Genomic DNA, 18,366 nt, shown 5'->3' with positions numbered 1-18,366 from the left:
GCTACCACTGCTAAAACCTCCAATTCATAACTGTGGTATTTTCTTTCTGCTTCCGATGTGCGTTTGCTGTAATAGCTCACTGGTTTCCAGCCTTCATCCGTATGCATCAGCAAAATCCCCGCCAGACCATCTTGTGACGCATCTGTGTGGAGTTCCAAATCACGGTTAGGGTCAAATAACACTAATAACGGTCGATCGCATAATTGTTTTTTCAACTTTTCAAACGCGCAAGTTTGTTCATCTTTCCACTCAAACTTGGCGTTTTTCGATAACAGCGTGAATAACGGGGCTGCTGTCACACTGAACTGCGAAATAAATCTTCGGAAAAACCCGGCCAAACCGAGAAATTGTTGAACCTGCAGGACACTTTCCGGAACGGGAAATTGCTGAACAGCTTGTATTTTATCAACGCCTGGACGGACACCATCCTTCGACACTTCAAAACCGAGAAAGTTGACCGACGGTTTAAAGAAGTGTGATTTTTTTAGATTAATGGTAAATCCACTCTCTCTAAGGGCTTCAAGCAACTTTTCAAATTTATCGATCAATTCCGGCACCGTTTTACCACCAATCACTAAATCGTCAATATAGGCAACGATTCCCTCTTTTCGCAGCTTGGCTGTTAATTGGTTCATGGCTCGCTGGAACACCGAACAGCCATTCGCCAATCCAAATGGCATTCGTAGAAAATGGTAATGTCCATCTCGCGTAGAAAACGCAGTACACTCCTGGCTGTCTTCCGCTACCGGGATTTGGTAATATCCGGAATAAAGATCCACTGTAATAAACAACTCCGCTCCACTGAGTTTATTTAGGCACCACTCGATATCAGGCATAGGATAGCGATCTTTCACGGTCTTTTTGTTTAACAGCCGGTAATCCACTGCCATACGGAATGTACCATCCTTTTTCGGGACCATCACTACACGGCTACTGTACGGCGAATTCGATTCCGTCACAATTCCTGCATCAATGAGCTCTTCCACTATACCACGCAGAACAGTTTCACGGGCGTATTCCATACGATGCGGCTTAATATAGATCGGCTCTTTATCATTAAGCACTATCTGCATTTCCGCGCCTTTGGCTGTGCCCAGCTCTTTCATGTTCGTCGCAAAACACGAACGGTAGCGCTTCACTAGTTTCAGAATTTCTTCCTTAGAACCATTAGCGTTCACATCTTTTTCTTCGATTTCAGCGTATTGCACTTCACTGTCAATGGTAAACATTGTTTCGTATTTTCTCGGCTCTACCGCCCTCTGGTTCTGTTCCTCACGAATTGCACTTCGCTCTCGGTCCAGACAGAATTCCACTTTGCCGTTGCGATTCACCATCACAACTCCGTTTACGTTCAGCATATCACGGCCCAAAATCAGCGCTGTGCTTTGCGCCCAATTTGGAACTACGTTCAATTTTACCGGAACCACTATGTCGTCAACCCTTACGTCCGCTTTCACTAATCTATCCACGTTCACCTTTTTTCCTCCAAAGCCGACCAAAGTGGTATTGGTTGTTTCACTATTGCCGGCTTTTTCGGCAAATCGACTTTGAATAGTTGACACTTTACACCCCGAATCAATCAGAGCGTTCAATTTCATGTCGCCTAATTCCACTACTCGTACAAAGTTGTTTTCTTCGTCCACTACTTGCATTCTAGAGGGGCCAGCCTTTGGCGCCTTCGGTTGTGGACAGTTTTTCGCCATATGGCCACTAACACCGCAATTATAGCAACATCTGTCGGGGACCGCTGTACAGGATACTGCTTTATGTCCCGGCTGGTTACATCTATAGCATGAAGTCACCTTTTCCTTTTTCTTCTCGGGTACACGTACAACCACCGATTCTGAAGGTGTATCGTTCATTCCTTCCATCCATTTCAGCTGAGAAATCAACTCCTCTACAGTTTCAATTCTTCCACCCAGCTGCACTCGCGATTTCGAGACGAACTCTCCTAATCCAGCGATAACGTACTTCACTATCACGGTTTCACTGAAGCCGGCCCTTTTACCCAGAGCCACTTGGGAGTACACATATTCCTCGATCGTCTCATCTCTCGTCTTTCGACGCTTAGTCATTTGATTGTGATAGTAGATTGGATCACGAGCCGATGGATAAGCTCTGATCAACTTCGCCGAGAACAGTGCCCACGTGGCAGTTTCATTCTGCACACCAGCCCACCATAACTTTGCGGATCCTTCGAGATTCAAACGAGCACAATGTAGTTTGGTTGGTCCATCCCAATCATAGTGCACAGCAGTAGTTTCGATCTCCTGTATCCATTCTTCAGCCGATAGACACGTGGCTTGTTTCGGGTCGAATTTACTCACTAGTTCGCGCAATTCACGGAAATCCGGCCTACGAGCTGTCTCCCGTACTTGGCTTGCTTGCGAACTTCGGGCAGCCAGTGTTAGTCGTTGTTGCAACTGTGCAATTTCGGCTTCTTTGGCGGCCAACTGCTCCCGTAACGAAACGGCAACCCCTTCTGCATCAGCATTTTGATCCTTCGGCATTGCGACGCGTTTTCGTACCGTAACAAATTGATCTACTGAAGGTGGCGAATCAATCCCGCTTGCGTATTCTTCAGAGCCCGTTTCTTCGTGACTCATAGATGCTCCGTTTACCGAATCGTTCTTTCTATCACCGATCCATAAAATTATTCCGCGGAACAGAAAGCATGTGCAGCACCACGCGGTTCTTTTGTCACTTGATCTATTGTGCACCAAGCTATTGTTCTTCGCTTCTCTAAGCGTTATCACCTTTGGCTATCACTCGCGAGGCTGTTAATCCTGTCTACAGCTTGTAAACGACGTCCGTTTTCGGATTCCGGCCAATTTGCACTCTTGGCCCACAACTTCCCGGACTCACTTCCCGATATCAAACCGACGGAACAGACACCTTCCTGGTTTTCGGATAGCCGCGAATAATAGATGATACACGATCGCTTGCTCATTTACGACTAACTTTATTACATTAGCATATAGCTTTTAGATAAGAAAAAATGATAGTGGCATATATTGGTATAGGTGACCCCGACTTCAATCTCGCCCGATAGCACCAGCTTCAAAAAAATTCTTTACACTGGGTTGTATCCGATGAGGCGGCTTTATTGTCCTATGGTTGTGTGTTCAGCCCAATCGAGACTAAGACTCATAACACTTGGTTTAATCCGATTGTTTGCAAAAAATTTTCCGTTAATAAAAAAGGTAAAACAGAGCAGCACGCATAAATCTGTTATTATTACTAGCGAAACCACAAAGGAAAAGTTAGTTTAGTGAAGAAAGGGACGTTAAGCCAATTAAGTAAGTAAGTAACGCCTAGGTCTTTTACCTCATGAATATTCGTGAAGTGGATTGGAAATTTTGGCCAAGAACAAATCGCGATCGATTCTATCATATGCTGCTTTTAAATCCGTGTAGATAGTGTCAACTTGTTGGTGGTTCTTCATGTCGTTAAGGCATTTTGAGGTAAACTGCACTAGATTTGTGTTAATCAAACGACTGGCGTAAAAACCGTGCTGATCGGCCGATATATATCGCTTACTCTTTAAAGAACAGATAGTCATAGACAACCACCTCTAACCATTTGAAAGCACCACGTAGTGACGTAATTCCTCGATAATTTGCCATGATTCATTTTTCGCTGAGATTGTTTCATGAACATGAAAGATTGTTTCCAAAGAGTAGGAGTAGGGTTCCACGCGGAGGTAGGGGTAGTCTAATCAGATCTAGATTAATTCCAATTTAAGTGCGATTTCAAGTTCAATTTCAATTTCTGCGAATTTTGGTCGAATTTGAGTTCGTATTCATGTTCTATTTCATGTCCAATTTCAAGTATTATTTTAATTCAAATTGCATCTCTGATATCAACTTCAATTTATGTGCGATTTCATGTCTAAAGTCCAATTCAATCTTAAGTTCATTTTTATCTCTAATTTCAAGTTCAATTTCAAGTCCAGCTTCAGACTATGAGTCAACTTTCAAGTCCGATCTCGCGGCGGTGGTGTGTTGATCACGATCTCGAATTAGCTGAGTTGCTTTATCGACCATTCCCCAATTTACTAAACAGTTGAGCAAGTCCTACTGGCCGGTTATTTTTTGAGTTTCGGTGTAATTTATTTATCCGTCAGCTGTAAGGACGATGTTAGGAGTATCAATCAATATGTCTAACCAGCTAGAAGTGTATATTCTCAGATAGCCTAGCGCCGAATAACCTAGCGCTGCTGTTCGGTGATTACAACCAGTCTGGCTTAGTTTGGAATGTTTCTGTAAACGACTGCCCTAGCATCGACTAGCAACTACTACCAACGCTCCCACGCCTCCGCAGCTTGACCGCACTTTTAGACGGTTTCCGTTTTTACGGCCTGACACAAATGAATCCAGTGCTATACAGAAATATTCGCTTGCGAATTATCCTGCCGTACAATATTGCTCCATTACCAAGACGGCTGGACCTATTATCACGCTTGACGCCAATCACCTCGCTCGTGTTTGAAATTGCTGTCGACGGCAATGGTTTAGACCTCCACAGAACTGCTTTTGACGGTTTAACTACGGTAATTTTACAGTTGTCTGGCGATCCTTGTTATTTTCTCCTGATGTTGACATCGCTATTGATCAAATTATTCGCACCTTGGACTTGGGTCCAGATTGGCAAGATTCAGTTATGTTTCCTGTGCACAAGAAGGGTGATAAGCGCAACGTTGAAAACTATCGATGGATTACCTCGTGATGCTCCACCTTTAAGGTACTTGAGATAATCGTGAACGACGCTTTGTTCGCTAGTTGTCAACACTACATTTCTTCAGACCAGCATGGATTCTTTCCAAAACTTTCAGTACATGGACCTGAAAGCAGCGTTTGATCGAGTGAATCACCGTATCCTCCTTGCAAGACTTGAGAAACTGGGAGTTTATGCACCGTTCTGCAAGTGACTACAATCGTACCCTACACGCCGTAGGCTGAGTGTAACGATCGGGCCCGAATCTCTGACTTGTCCTGTAACATCTCTGGCGTACCGCAGGGGAGCAACCTTAGACCACTGCTCGTTTTTCTTTTTATTAATAAGCTATCAGCTCTCCTGCCACCCGGCAACTAGTGGACAAATTTGAAGATTTGTGCTCGAGTAACATACTTCGCCGTAAAACGCAGTTTATTGATAGCTTCATCATTCCGAAAAGGTCAGACCATTAGATTCGAATCGAGGCATACTGTCATTGACGTTCTTGCTTTCACCCGTTTGAGTTAGTTGAAAATTACGGCTGTAATTTTGTTACGTGTAACATCCAAGCCTTGAGCAAATCAGGTTGATTAGATTTTTTCCCAATCTTTCTTTGTTTCCTAGGTTCCAAGTTGATACCTCAAACCTAGCCTTTGCTAGAATCGAGAGAGGCGTGCTAGGAGGAAATAGGTCAACTCCAATTGCAAGGTCCAATGTAAATCTAATTTATAGTGCAATTTTACATCCTATTTCAAGTCGCAGTTCAAGCTTCATTTTATGTCGTATTTCAAATTCAATTTGAAGTCCAATTTTCAGTTTCGTTTTAAACCCAATTCACTTAAAACTGTAAGTGCAAATTGAAGTCCGAATTCAAATTCAAATATATATTCTAAACTGATGTCAAGTCTCATTCGAATTCCTATTTAGTTACAATTCCAATTTCAAGTCCAAGTTGGTCCAGATTAACGCACGTGTTTCGCCTTCTCTATAAAATTTAATGTAAGAAAAACCAGTTGCCGGACTCGGAAATTTAAATTTTTTATCTATTAGGCTAGCATTATTACGATAGATAATAATCAACCTTATCTTCAATCTATGTTTAGACGCGCTGGTGCGGAACAATCTGTACCCAAATAACAATTCTTAAGCCGCTTAGTTTTATTTGACTTTAATAAAGGTTTTATTGCAATATTAATTTTTACCTCTGGATATATGCACGATGATATTTAATGCGCATATGCTGCACAACTACGGAAACTACTGAAAATTTGTTATTTATTCTTTCGGATATTTTATTATGGTCGCCATAGATCAAATCGATCAGGGTGATCTGAGCTAAAGCTCTCGCTTTTTTGCTCACGGCTATATACTTTCAAGTTAATGAAGCCCCAGCACCCAGACAGGGTGATATAGCTTTTCACGCAGCAAGTAATAATACTTAAATTGTTGGTTGAGTAGTAAGTGCTACAAAAATTGTAATCTCGCGGTGGCCCGAGCGTCTAACGGCATAACCCCATATTTTACGATTTTTGGTGAAATAAGTAAAGTTCAATGTACAACAAACTTCAATAAGCTTTTATCATGTTTTAAGAAGTCTGTGGGAGTTTTCGACATGCTGTTTCATACTCATCTTGACACATTTTTCACGCTTTGGTCACATTTTTTCAACGTTCCAACGCCCATGGTCGCTTTATTCTATTGTGTGCGCTTTTACCTTATTAGTCATCGGTTGCAATGTTTGTCTGATTTTGCTTTCACATAACAACAGCAGCAGTAGCAAGAATTTCTAGTTTTTTCCAGTAAACGTCGTTCAATGATCGTTGTACTTTGAACTCGCAGGTTTTATGTAATAATCGTAGGTTTTTGTATGCGTATAGGGGAGGTGGGAGTTACACTTAACTTTGATGATTGAATGTTATAGAAAATATTCGATAAGCAATTGCCTATAGCGTACTTTTCATACAAAAAGAAAATTTCTCGTGTCTCATTATTGGAACCGTTGATATCAAATTGTCTGGCCCATATTTCTCCTTCGATAGAACAATCTGACGCGCCGTCTATCAAAGTCATGTTCAATGTTCATAGACCACGCGCGTTGCAAAGATGCAAACTCATGTGTCATTTTTTATTGCCATGTCTCGATCCGAAACGTCCGACATTACCCGTGTTACTGTGTACGGAAGCTGATAAGGAGTTGAGGGTAGGTGAAATTCGAAATTTTCCCATCATCCGAGCAAAGGTCAATGTTGTTTTCTCGCGCACTTCCAGACCAGGATTAAGAAAGCCATAATCAAACCTAGCGGAAGGCCTATTCTGCCTAAAATGTAAAGGTGATGGTCACATGCCCACAAAACGTGTCACCTGACCGCAGCGGAATCAATTGCACCTTGAAGGGTGCAGTCAGTCGGTTAGTCAGTACCTACTCTCATTTAATCGTTCTACTGATCTCGCGGTTGTGCACATGCTTTACGACGTACAATGTGATCATATTCTCACCGGGTCCCGTTGTGTTCGATCACGTGTTACGTTGTTACATATGTAAGTATATAATTTTATAAATATTATAGTCTGATGCATTATGACGTACTAATAATACCATCGATTTGAAATCGAACTTTGTCTAGTTTCTTCCAGGTCAGGTCTTGTTGATTAATTCGCTTTTGACAGCGTCAATGCGCGAAAAAATATAAAAGGTTACTGCATTAATCGCGTATGTTCGATCTAAGACAAATCTTTCCGATTGGAGGACTTAAATACGGGGCAGCAGCTTGCCTAGTCTAGCGGTAGAGAGTGATAGGTTTGATCTGCACAAGGACACCGATCGCAGCGCGCAGGCACAGGTCGGACGCAACAGTCACGACACCGTGTTTACTTTGGATGCCGCTAGGCTGAGCTCGTTGGCTTAGACTTAGAGGAGTCTATTTTCCCTCCAGCTTATTGTTGGGTCACATGGGTTGTATAGGATTTTTTTCTCCGTTGCAGGTTGCCCTCGATGGGTAATTGAAGGATACAGTCGGCAAGTTACGGATAACGGACAAAAAATCCTGCTTCCTGTTGTGTTGATCTAGAAGGGCAAAGTGTGCTCGATAGTTTCACGGTATTCGATTCCTTCGAATTCAAAGATTTGAAGTAAAAAAATTGCTTCATTTTTGCTCCATCCACCTAATTCGTATAGAAAAAAGGATTTCCCATGGAATCTCATAACGCTGGAATGTGTCACCAGCAAATTCTCAATAGATAATGATGCACGTGGAAGTAAAAAATGCATCATTACTGTTACGTTCGGCAACCGCAGTCGCAGTAAATTCACTGTCGGTGCTCTGGGGCGTCGGCGATGTGTGGATTTTCAATGACGAACTTCATGTGTTGTTTCTATTTTAATGATAAACTGGCTGATGCCTGCCGATGCGAGAAAAAAAAACTCGCGCAACCTTGAATCACGCCAATCGATTATGGATCGACGGCGGCCGGCAGAGTGAACGTCGTCGAATCAGTGCGTGGAGTGTGACGAATTAATTGTCATGCAAGAATTAATTTTGTTTTATTTACTCAGTGGCGACGACGGCATCCGCAGAACTTACACGGTATGAAATGATTTTTACAAACAATGGACCTACATGGAAGCTCAAATTGATTACTAAATCTATACCCTTTAGAAAGATAAAAAAGACGAAACTGGTCAACTTACCCGGGCACCGGAGATTGAATTTTGGAATTACTCGAGCAGGCGTTGCCCATGATGGCTACTACCGGAATCCGGAGCTGGGCTGCTTCCTACGACTGACGACGAGTGACACTATCGGCTGATCGGCTGACCGAATTCAGTGGCGCTGGCTGGCAATGTTGCTTCACTGTTCGTTCTACTACACTCCGTCTCTTCGAATTAATGATTTTCGTTCGTTAGGTTAATTAATCACTCACTCACTACCGGTCGGGGCACCTGTTGGAACGTTACTGTTTTGTGCTAATACGTCCGAATAGCGCATAGGTTTCCTGCAACCTTTTTGTGTACCAGTTTTACTCTGAATGGAAATAGGAAGTACATATCATGAGTGTCCAGATTTAACACACAGCTATCGATTCTTGATTGGGCTTTCAACTTACGAGAACTGTCTTAAGAAACTAATCACAGATAGTTGAACTGTGCGTGGAAGTGAATTGATTGAATGCGCCGAGAGCATATCATTGAAACAGATGTGACATCTCAAGGATATGTACCTATATTTAATTTATTTTATCTTGTCTTTCGAAGTTACGATTACGTCATGTTTCTCTTCGGATTAAATGAGTTTTGACAAGCGAACGACAGTATTATTCACGTTTTCGTAGCTTACGATTAACACTGTTTTATATAATTTGTTACGGGTTAAAATGAAGTTTTAGTTTTGTCATGGGCTGCTTTTCGTTTATATATGGCACTCGGGTTCATCAATGAAAATCGCCAATTAATCAAAACAACAAGGACAAACCATAAGGGATCTAGTTGCTAGTGCGACTGTATGCTAGTTTTGGCACTACTGCTGGAACATTTATGAAATGAATCTCCAAACTGAAAGCTGTCCGATAAGAACGCGGACATCCGGCAAGGATGCACTTTAGTGGAACGAAACTCTTGAGAATCTTCGTACAGGTCTTCGGGCAAATTATTCAACAAAGCAAACGAAACTGGTTGCTGGTGCATTGAAATAAGGAAATAGTTAGTTGCAAAAGAAGAAAATTCTTTTGAGACTGAACAAATCTCACTTGCAGCCTTCCTTGATACAGAAGGAGGTTTGGCAACGCATCTCATAGATTCATGCAGGAAGCTATGAGCAAACATGGGATTGACATCTGCGTATATCAAATTGAAGCTCGCTTATCGAGATAGTACCGCCTCGCTTAATGATGAAATTCAATTGCTGAGAACAACAAAAGGTTGTCCCTAAGGAGAAGTTGTGTCGCCTCCGCTGCAGTCACTAGTCGTTTTACTACGTTTTATTTTAGCTGAGAAAGGGTTTGAAGGATTCGCTGATCCTAATCCTGATCCGCTGATTGTGTTACTCATAAGTGGTAAACAAGAGCTAATCGAATAGCTGACGACCAACAGAGTCACGGAAAGGACCGACTCTCGGCGGATTTCTATAAACATGGTAAAAAACCACTTACAACGGCACTTCATTCGATAATTTCCAGGATTTCGGACGATTGGATGGAATGTATGGCTTCTCCCATCTACAAAAGGGTGATACGGTCGATTGCTGTAATTACTGCTGCATTACACAGATCAACGCTGCCTACAAAGTGCTCTCCCAGATCATGGTACTACGTCTATCTCCAATAACAAGAGATTTCGCAGGCAGTACCACGGGGGACGCGGTACTACGGATCAAAGGTCGGGTCGGGAGAACAAAGTGTCCACGCATCATATTTTGGTGGATTTTAAGGTAGCATATGATACAGTCGAGCGCGAACAGCTATGGCAGATAATGCGCGAGAACTGTTTTAACCGTGGAGCGAGTCAGGTGCTACGTGAGTGTTTCGGGGGCAGTCCTTTCAAATCGCATAGAGCGGAGTGGCAAGAGGATGGATCAGTGCCGACGTTACAACGCGCGAGGCCCTGTGCAGATTAAGGCTTTTTTGTATGCCACACCCACAACGGCATTGAACTAAACGGCCACTGTGACAGTCCTAATGAACGACTTTTGGGGCAGACTCCAATCGTTCTCGCCCTGCGTTCATACCGGAAAGCAATCAACTTCACACCGCATAGGAGGAGTCACGACTAAACTGTATATTGATGCCCATTCCATTACTGAATAATTCCCCCCTAATCAATCCACGGACCGCGCGGATTACCTCGAAGAGCCGCATGTGGAACGCGGACCGCAGTTCGGCCATCACTGAGCTACATACAGTTATAATCCTGTGTTCAATTTTATACTTTATGTACTACACGGTTGACCAAACCTCGTAATTTTAGTCATGACCTTGAAATGCGGTCAGGCATATATCAATATTTTTGACACGATGGTTCTACTATTGATGATGGATACTATTGGGAATGGAGGGGAAAGAGTGGAAAGAAAAGGGGGGGGGGGGTGTAATAGGTAACTACGCTTAACAAGTTGTCATTGTGACTCCTACCTTTTGTCCAATGCTGGAAGGTGCATGGGTCGAACCAAGCTATAATCTGAGATTATAACCGTTATACCGGAAGATTTGGGAGGAAGAGAAGCTACCGAAAGAGTGGATGGAAGGTGTGGTTTGTCCCATCTACAAAAAGGGCGGTCAGCGAGAAAGTAGCCAACTACCAGCCTTTGCAGACGACCTCGACATTATTACAAGAAACCTTGAGATGGCAGAGACAATCTGCGGTGGCTAAGATAATTGGGTTCCAAATCAATGCGTCCAATATATGGTAAGAAGAGGCTCCAGAGAAAACATTGTTTGCCTCCCACGGACAGTGACTATTGACGACGATGAATTGGTTGATCAGTTTGTACATTGGGATCTCTGTTCACCGCCGACGCCGGCTAGTGAATGGCTGGGTCATACGTAACATCGCTACCTCGCGGTTATAAAATAAACCCTACAGTGGTCATTAGCCTTTCACCAAACAACTCCTATCCCTACCTCCTCGTGGTACCAACCGGAATACGAGCAAATTGAATGGAGATCGGAAAACCAACCCCGGTGGAAACTCAGGTCGTATACCGACAGGGAAGAAGACACCTATTCGCTGAGTGTTGACAAAAGGAACAGCTTTACCAGCCGTGAGCGCCTGTCTCCAGATTAGGGGCGACTCACGACGGTGATCCCAATGCACGGCTGACTTATGAAACGCTGTGTCTCGCTAGCTATACCTAAGACGGCAGCCCTGTACGCGAAACTAGGCATCGTAGTTCTAGTAAGACGGAATGCTTAAAATACTTATGTTAGGAGAAATTCAGGAAATGAACTACATCGGAATAATCGGTATGGACCCAGGCAAAAGAAAAAGGACAACGACTATTGTAAACTTGGTACTTGGATGTCAGGACTATACTTGAACCGGCACGGGCGGATATCATGGCAAGAGAGCTGCAGAAGATGAAGAAAGTGCGATGGCCGAAGACGGGAGAACAAGAACTCCGCGCAGTAGATCTTATTGCGGGCACAACATTCAAGTATCACATCTTCTCTAGTGGTGGCCATAAAGTAGTGCATGGAGTCGGATTCGAATTACATGGAAAACAAATGAAGCGTGTCATTAGGAGGAGGCCCATTAATGATCGTCTCTAAGTGTTGAGGATTAACGGCAAATTCTTTAACTACAGCCTGATAAATGTGTACGCACCGATGAACGACAAACTCAATGACGTAAAAGAGGAGTTCTATGATCTTCGCAAGAGGACATATTGAGAGAATAGGGGATACAAATGCACAGATCGGCCGCGAAGAGTTCTTTCGTCCCGTTATTTGCAGAAAAAGCTTCCATCCTAGCACAAACGAGGAGGATGAAGGACAAGCTGTGGATCTACCAGCTTTGGACGAGGTTAGAAAAGTGATGAGAGAGCTGAAAAACGATAAAGCAGCTGGAAAGGATGGCATCCCCGCCGAACTTGTGAAAGTCGGGAGTGAACGGCTGTATTGTGCAATCCATCAGATTATACTAAATGTATAGACTGACCAGCAACTACCTACGGACTGATTGGAAGGTCGCTTATGCCCTTTTTACAAAAAGGGCTATCGACTCGAATGCATTACTCTTCTCAATTCTGGATACATTTGCTACCGCATCCTGTTTCTCAGACTGAGTCCGTTGCAGGAAACCTTTGTTGGCGAATACCAGTGCGGTTTTCGAGAGGGACGCTTCACGACGGATCAAATGTTCACCTTGCGACAAATTCTCGATAAATTCCGAAAATTCAATTTGCAGACACATCATTTGTTTATTGACTTCAAGGTGGTGTACGATTTAGTTAAACGAAATGAGCTGTGGCAGATTGTGCTTAAACAAGGTTTTTCAATAAGACTGATTAGGCTGATTCGTGCTACCTTTGATGGTTCAAAATCAAGCGTTAGAATAGTGGGCGAGACATCGAATTCGTTTGTGATTGTGACGTTAGATAGTTTGAAGCAAGATGGTAGACTATCAAACTTACTTGTGAACATTGCATTGGAAGGTGTTAGGACAGGCGTGCAGAGAAGCGGTACCATCATCACGAAATTTTATATGCTCCTAGGGTTCGCGGACGACATCGATATCATCGGTGTTAACCGTAGAGCTGTGGAAGAAGCGTACACGCATCTTAAGGTGGAAGTTGCGAGGATAGGGCTTATCATAAATTCTACCAAAACAAAGTATATGGCAGCTGATAGAGAGCGTGGTAGCCCTTCGTGTGTTGGAACAGCGGTGGTGATAGATGGAGATACTTTTGAAGTGGGCGACAAATTTATTTACTTTGGTACGTTAGTGACATGTGACAACGTTGTGAATCGTGAAGTGAAAAGGCTGATAGCGGCTGCCAACAGGGCTATCTACGGATTATGCAGCCAGCTGAGATCCTGTAGCCTACAACTCCGTACAGAACTCGCGCTCTATAAGATGCTAAGACTCCCGGTGGTACTCTATGGCCACGAAGCGTAGACGTTGAAAGAGAGCGACCGGCGAGCTCCTGATGTTTTTGAGCGTAAGATTCTGCGATCAATTTTCGGCGGCATATTAGACGAAGGAGTGTGGCGCAGGCGCATGAATCATGAATTATACCAAGTATACAAAGATGCGGATATTGTGAAGCGGCTGAAACACGTCAGGCTGCACTGGGCTGGTCACGTATCAAAGATACCGGATGAGAGACCAGTGAAAACAATATTTAGCAAAGAACCCAACGACTTCGAGGCAGACCCCGTACCGCTGGATGAGCGCTGTTGACGTGGATGCTAGCGCAGCGGGTGTTAGGGGCGGCAGCGCAAGTCCGAGAAACGTAGACATCTCCTGAATTCGACATGGACTCGATAAGATTGTCAGATTGTCGCTGAAAACGTATGTAAGTTCACCGTCGATAATAATACGAGTAAGAAAATTGAACGACGCATACAAGCTGTAGACTTCCGTCTACTTTTCCTTCCAAAAGACGCTTCGATCAAGGAGCATACGCCACCGCACAAAGCTGATGATGTAGGTACAAAATGCTAATCAGAGCGGTAGTCTTATACAGACCTACACGCACTTGCCGTATTTGAACGAACGGCGTTGCGGACTAATTTTGGCGGAGTACAAACGAAAAGCGGAGAGTGGCGTTGGCGTATGAACCGCGAGTTGCAGGCACAATCTAGAGCGATTTCCATCGTACATCTGGCGAAAGTTGGAAAACTACGCTGGCCGGTCACGTCGCAAAGTGGCCGAACGACTGTGCAATGAAATCCGTACTCTTCAAGAACCTCACTGGCAACAGGAATAAAGGGGCCCAACGTGTTAGATGGGTCGACTAGGTTGAAGCTGACTTGCGTGTGTCAAGACATTCAACGAATTGGCGACCTACAACCCAGGACCGAGTGCAGTGGAGAAGAATTCTCGTTCCGAAAAGAGCCAGCTTGACTCTCTGCTAGTAGAAGTAAAAGCAAGATTCGTCCATTACAAGTTTAAGCCTATTGTCGACATCCAAAAAACCAAAATTACTTCAAGAAGTATTGGAACGACTATGTATTTAGAATAATGTTTGTAAAATACTTAAATGAATAGCTCTAAAATGTTTGCATTGTTATTAATATACTACTTGCAATTTTACTGCTGCAAAAATAAACATGCAGAAGTGATCAGATATAAGTTGGAACCATAAGTATTTTAGAGCTATCTTTTAGTCAGAAATAAAGAAAACGTAGCTATAGCCTATTTAAAAAATGACAACAAAAAATCCCTAGTAACAGAGCTAATAAGGTATAAGTATTAAATAATCTAAATTGAATTTAAGAAAAGAAGAAAGCTTTTTACAAAGTAAATTCCACTATTAATATTTATTGGCGACATAGCAGTGTAGTAATATTGTTGACATATACTCTGAAGTTTTTTTTTTTTTTTTGATTAAAAGAGGCTTATTTTTGTCCATTTAGATGCTACCGGAGCTGGCTGGGCCAGCTGCTTGTTTTTGTCTCCGTTTTTGGACTTATTTTTGTCCACTGTGCAATGAGAGAGGCATAAGCGCTGAATATAATTTTCCCGTGCGGTAAATTTTCTGATTTAGCCACTAAATGAGCAGTAATTAACATCTGTTTGATAATACGAAAATTGAAATATAAATTTAGAAGGACATTCAGAAAAAAATTCCGCTGTTTACTACACTTCACTGTCAGATAACTTGACCCCACTTGACCGTTTGTTTGTGCTTCGATTCAGGATACTGCTGTTGACAGTAAAAGCATTAAATTCAAGCTATACGCCTTTGTTGCAGTAGACATAGTCGCCATAGTTTCGAATGCAATTCTACCTCACACTCGCCGCTCGTTACGCCATCAGTTGTTGCACAAACAAAAGTCACTACAAACTGTGCGACGGTAAGATGGTATCGGCTAATAGTGCGACTATTTGTACCACTAGGGAAAACACTCAATTAACAATTATTATCGTTTCACACACTGCCGGTCGAAGAGGCCAATCAAAACAATCTCAACGTATAATAAGAGCACCGCAGTTCAAGCGAGCGTTTACCTATTTTTCAGAAGAAACATACGCGGCACGAGTTCACGACAGACTGAGCTAAAGGACGGTGATTTGGGCTTAACTTGCGCAGATACCTCCGGCACCCCCTCCCGTTTTGGACCCACCCTAACCAGTCGTCATCCAGCCAGAGACAGTTTTGTGCTGCTGGCTGGCCATTGTACCGACGAAGGCTTCGCCCGATCCAGCGAACGAATGCACAATCGATTTACGTGTGTTGATATGGATCCACTGTTATTAACCACCGCCCGGTCAATCATCGATTACAATGTAGGTATAGATGTTAGTGATGAACAGAAATTTACTGATGATGATGTTTCATGGTAGCCTTTTGAGGTTTTATTTTTATCATTTAATCCTTATCGCGATCGTCAATATACACACTGAAATCGATTGCATACGAAGTATTTTGTATTTAGGGGCACCCTAAATCAAGCGATTATCAAGCGTATGTAACCTTCGGTAAGCCGCAATTACAAAGTAGTTGTTCGACATCGTCTGGTAGTTGCAGACATGCTCCGAATAGTGTATAGGTACTAATTGTTGTTTTTCAAGAGAGGCTCTAGTACTTTTGTTTAGCTCATACTTCTCATATTTCTCGAATTTTAAACAACTAAGGCCAAAGTACAATTTATATAAGTTTGTTTGCATTTCAGAACCCTGCAGTTTGCATGATGAATTGGAAAATCTTCGGAACTTCGCAAAGTTTGTGAAAAAATTTTTGCAAATGTTTCACTTGACTAACTAAACATATTTTTCCTGGATCGTTGAGAAAATTTTCTTACATTTATGTTTATTAGTCGATAAACTATTCCCATGTATAAAATTTAATGGAATTTTCGGAACCTTCAGCTCAGATCTGCACGATAATTTTGAAAAATGCTCACATACTTTCTTTTTAAACATGATCTTCAATTGTTTCTTGCGTTGTTTTTGTTTAAACACGTTTTAAATCTGTTACATTCAACGGAGTTAGACGAAGCTTCCACCTTATGTATCAGGTATCAGCATCTTTGGCTCGAGCAGCACGTTCTTCACAATCATAAAACACTTTATGTGATTTATTGTTGTTTACTGAATTACATTTTTTTTGTAGCACACAAAAGGATAAGCTCCAAATGATATAGATAGGTAGTAGCTGATTACAAGAATTTATAGGTATCACGTTAAAATATTAAAAACTTACAAATGAGGAATAGACTGAAATGGAAATCTGCTTTTCCACGTGTCTTTCTAGTAGCGCAGACGCGTATTTGTATTTCGCGCGCCATTTTTCTTGTGAAACTCCTTCCGTTGCTATGTAACGCACCACAACAGAAAGTCACGGTAGCGTACCATAGAAACGGTAATTTGTTTGTTTGCGGTTGTATTAAACGTTGCGTTTGTTGCAGTTCTTCACGGAAGAGCGAAAACTTTCCTTATCAAGATCAATCCTTTTGGAAACCATCCGGCCGGTTTGTTTACGTTCGACGTTCAAGATAGGTTGGTAGGTTATCTCCGGCTCGTTGTTTTAGCATTTGAAGTTCACCCCGGACTCACCTCCAGCCAGGTGAACGACGATGAGTTCGTGCAGTGAAAAACGCGACAAACAACAGTGCACCAATTCGTTACTTCCGGATTCTAGCTCTTGTTCCGGTAGTACCAGTAGCAGCTGGGATAAAACCGAGTACGATTCTTTCCGCACGGAGAAACCCTTCACCCGGGACGATGACGTTCTAAGCTCGATATCCGGTTCGTCGTCGTCATCGGTACGGGGCGACTATCGTCGTCGAAGATCAAAACGGGAAGAGAGAGAAGAAAGCAGTGGCTTTCAGGTGGACCTGCTAAGTTCCGAACCGGAAGACTTTGACGAAAGTGGACATCTTTTTCACATGGACATTATTAAAAATAGTTTGAGTGACATTTCCTTACCATCCTGTTCGTCCGGTAAAACCATTTCGGGTAAGGTGAAGAGCACGCAAAATATGTCTTTTACCAGGGATCGCGTGCGCGAAATTGAAAGGCACAATCAACTACTGCTGCAGAGGATTATGACTTCCAAGCCAACTTTGAAAACTATGCCAAAAAGTAATGCGACTGCAATCAGTACGGTGAGCTATCATATCGTTGAAGTTTCTTAATTGATTGGAATAATCAAAATTGTCTATTTTCCAGCCGGCAAACAATTCTCGAACTACGAGTGCCGCCGTTAATCGCAAGAAGAAGCAACGTCAAATCGATCTCGAAAATCAGGTATAAACCGATTTCCTTCCACTTTATGGAACAGTTCTAATGACAAATTTATCTGTCGTTGCAGGTTTTGCGAAGAAAACTTGAGAAAATTGAGCGATCTCGGCGATTTGCATGGTGAAAGAATGTCTTTGAGATGTTTGCCATGATTTGATTTACAAGTTTTAGAATACTTATATTTCTACTAGATTCTATAAGACTATCACGCCGTCATTTTTATTGTTTGAACTATCACTAGACGGGATCAAATTTATATCAAAACAATCAAAATTTGTACAATAAATGTGAAAAAAGAATAACAAATTTGCCATCTTATTCCGGGGAAGCTGAACAGAAACAAGAGTAACGCACAGTTGCGCCTGCAATGCTGTTTAATAAATAATTATTAAAAGAAAGACATTCAGGCGCATTAATTCGTTATCTCTTTAAAGTCAACGCACTTCTTTATGAATTTATTTCGATCTGTTAAGTTGATGGTTTCAATTTTATTTACTAGAGCGTGATGAAAATTGGCTCTACATAAACCAATACTAGAACAAATGCCTCAAATTTTATTTAAAATTCCTTGGTAGGTAGGGAAATGTCCCCGTTTGAAGCAGTTTTTGTGTTTTGGCTATTTCTTTTGATGGGATCGTGCAATTTGAAATCTTTTTAAAGCATTGGAAAGTTTAAAATTAAAAATACAAAGTCATGTAAAAAAGAAGGCATTCATATTCGCGCGTTTTAAATACTGTTAGCCTCTAACT

The 18,366-nt window shown here is 42.3% G+C and overlaps 2 protein-coding genes across 2 annotated transcripts in view; one reads left to right on the top strand and one right to left on the bottom strand.

The window, feature by feature from the left end:
- LOC128732630 (NADP-dependent malic enzyme) overlaps positions 1–8,707 on the bottom strand; it is a 37,077-nt gene extending 28,370 nt beyond the window's left edge. Inside the window, exon 1 of the mRNA XM_053825923.1 lies at positions 8,405–8,707. Within this exon, the coding sequence (XP_053681898.1) occupies positions 8,405–8,454 (50 nt within the window). The 5' untranslated portion in view covers positions 8,455–8,707. The remainder of the gene's footprint in view (positions 1–8,404) is intronic.
- A 7,861-nt stretch (positions 8,708–16,568) lies between these two features.
- Positions 16,569–17,782, top strand: LOC128732637 (protein hemingway). The gene is made up of 4 exons (XM_053825932.1): positions 16,569–16,717; positions 16,783–17,481; positions 17,546–17,623; positions 17,688–17,782. Exons 2-4 carry the CDS (start codon positions 16,951–16,953, stop codon positions 17,739–17,741), a joined length of 663 nt encoding a protein of 220 aa, XP_053681907.1. The 5' UTR covers positions 16,569–16,717; positions 16,783–16,950; the 3' UTR covers positions 17,742–17,782.
- The last annotated feature ends 584 nt before the right edge of the window (positions 17,783–18,366 follow it).

This window comes from Sabethes cyaneus, chromosome 1 (assembly GCF_943734655.1).
Source record: "Sabethes cyaneus chromosome 1, idSabCyanKW18_F2, whole genome shotgun sequence".
Taxonomy (NCBI): domain Eukaryota; kingdom Metazoa; phylum Arthropoda; class Insecta; order Diptera; family Culicidae; genus Sabethes; species Sabethes cyaneus.
This window is presented reverse-complemented; position numbering and strand designations above follow the sequence as displayed.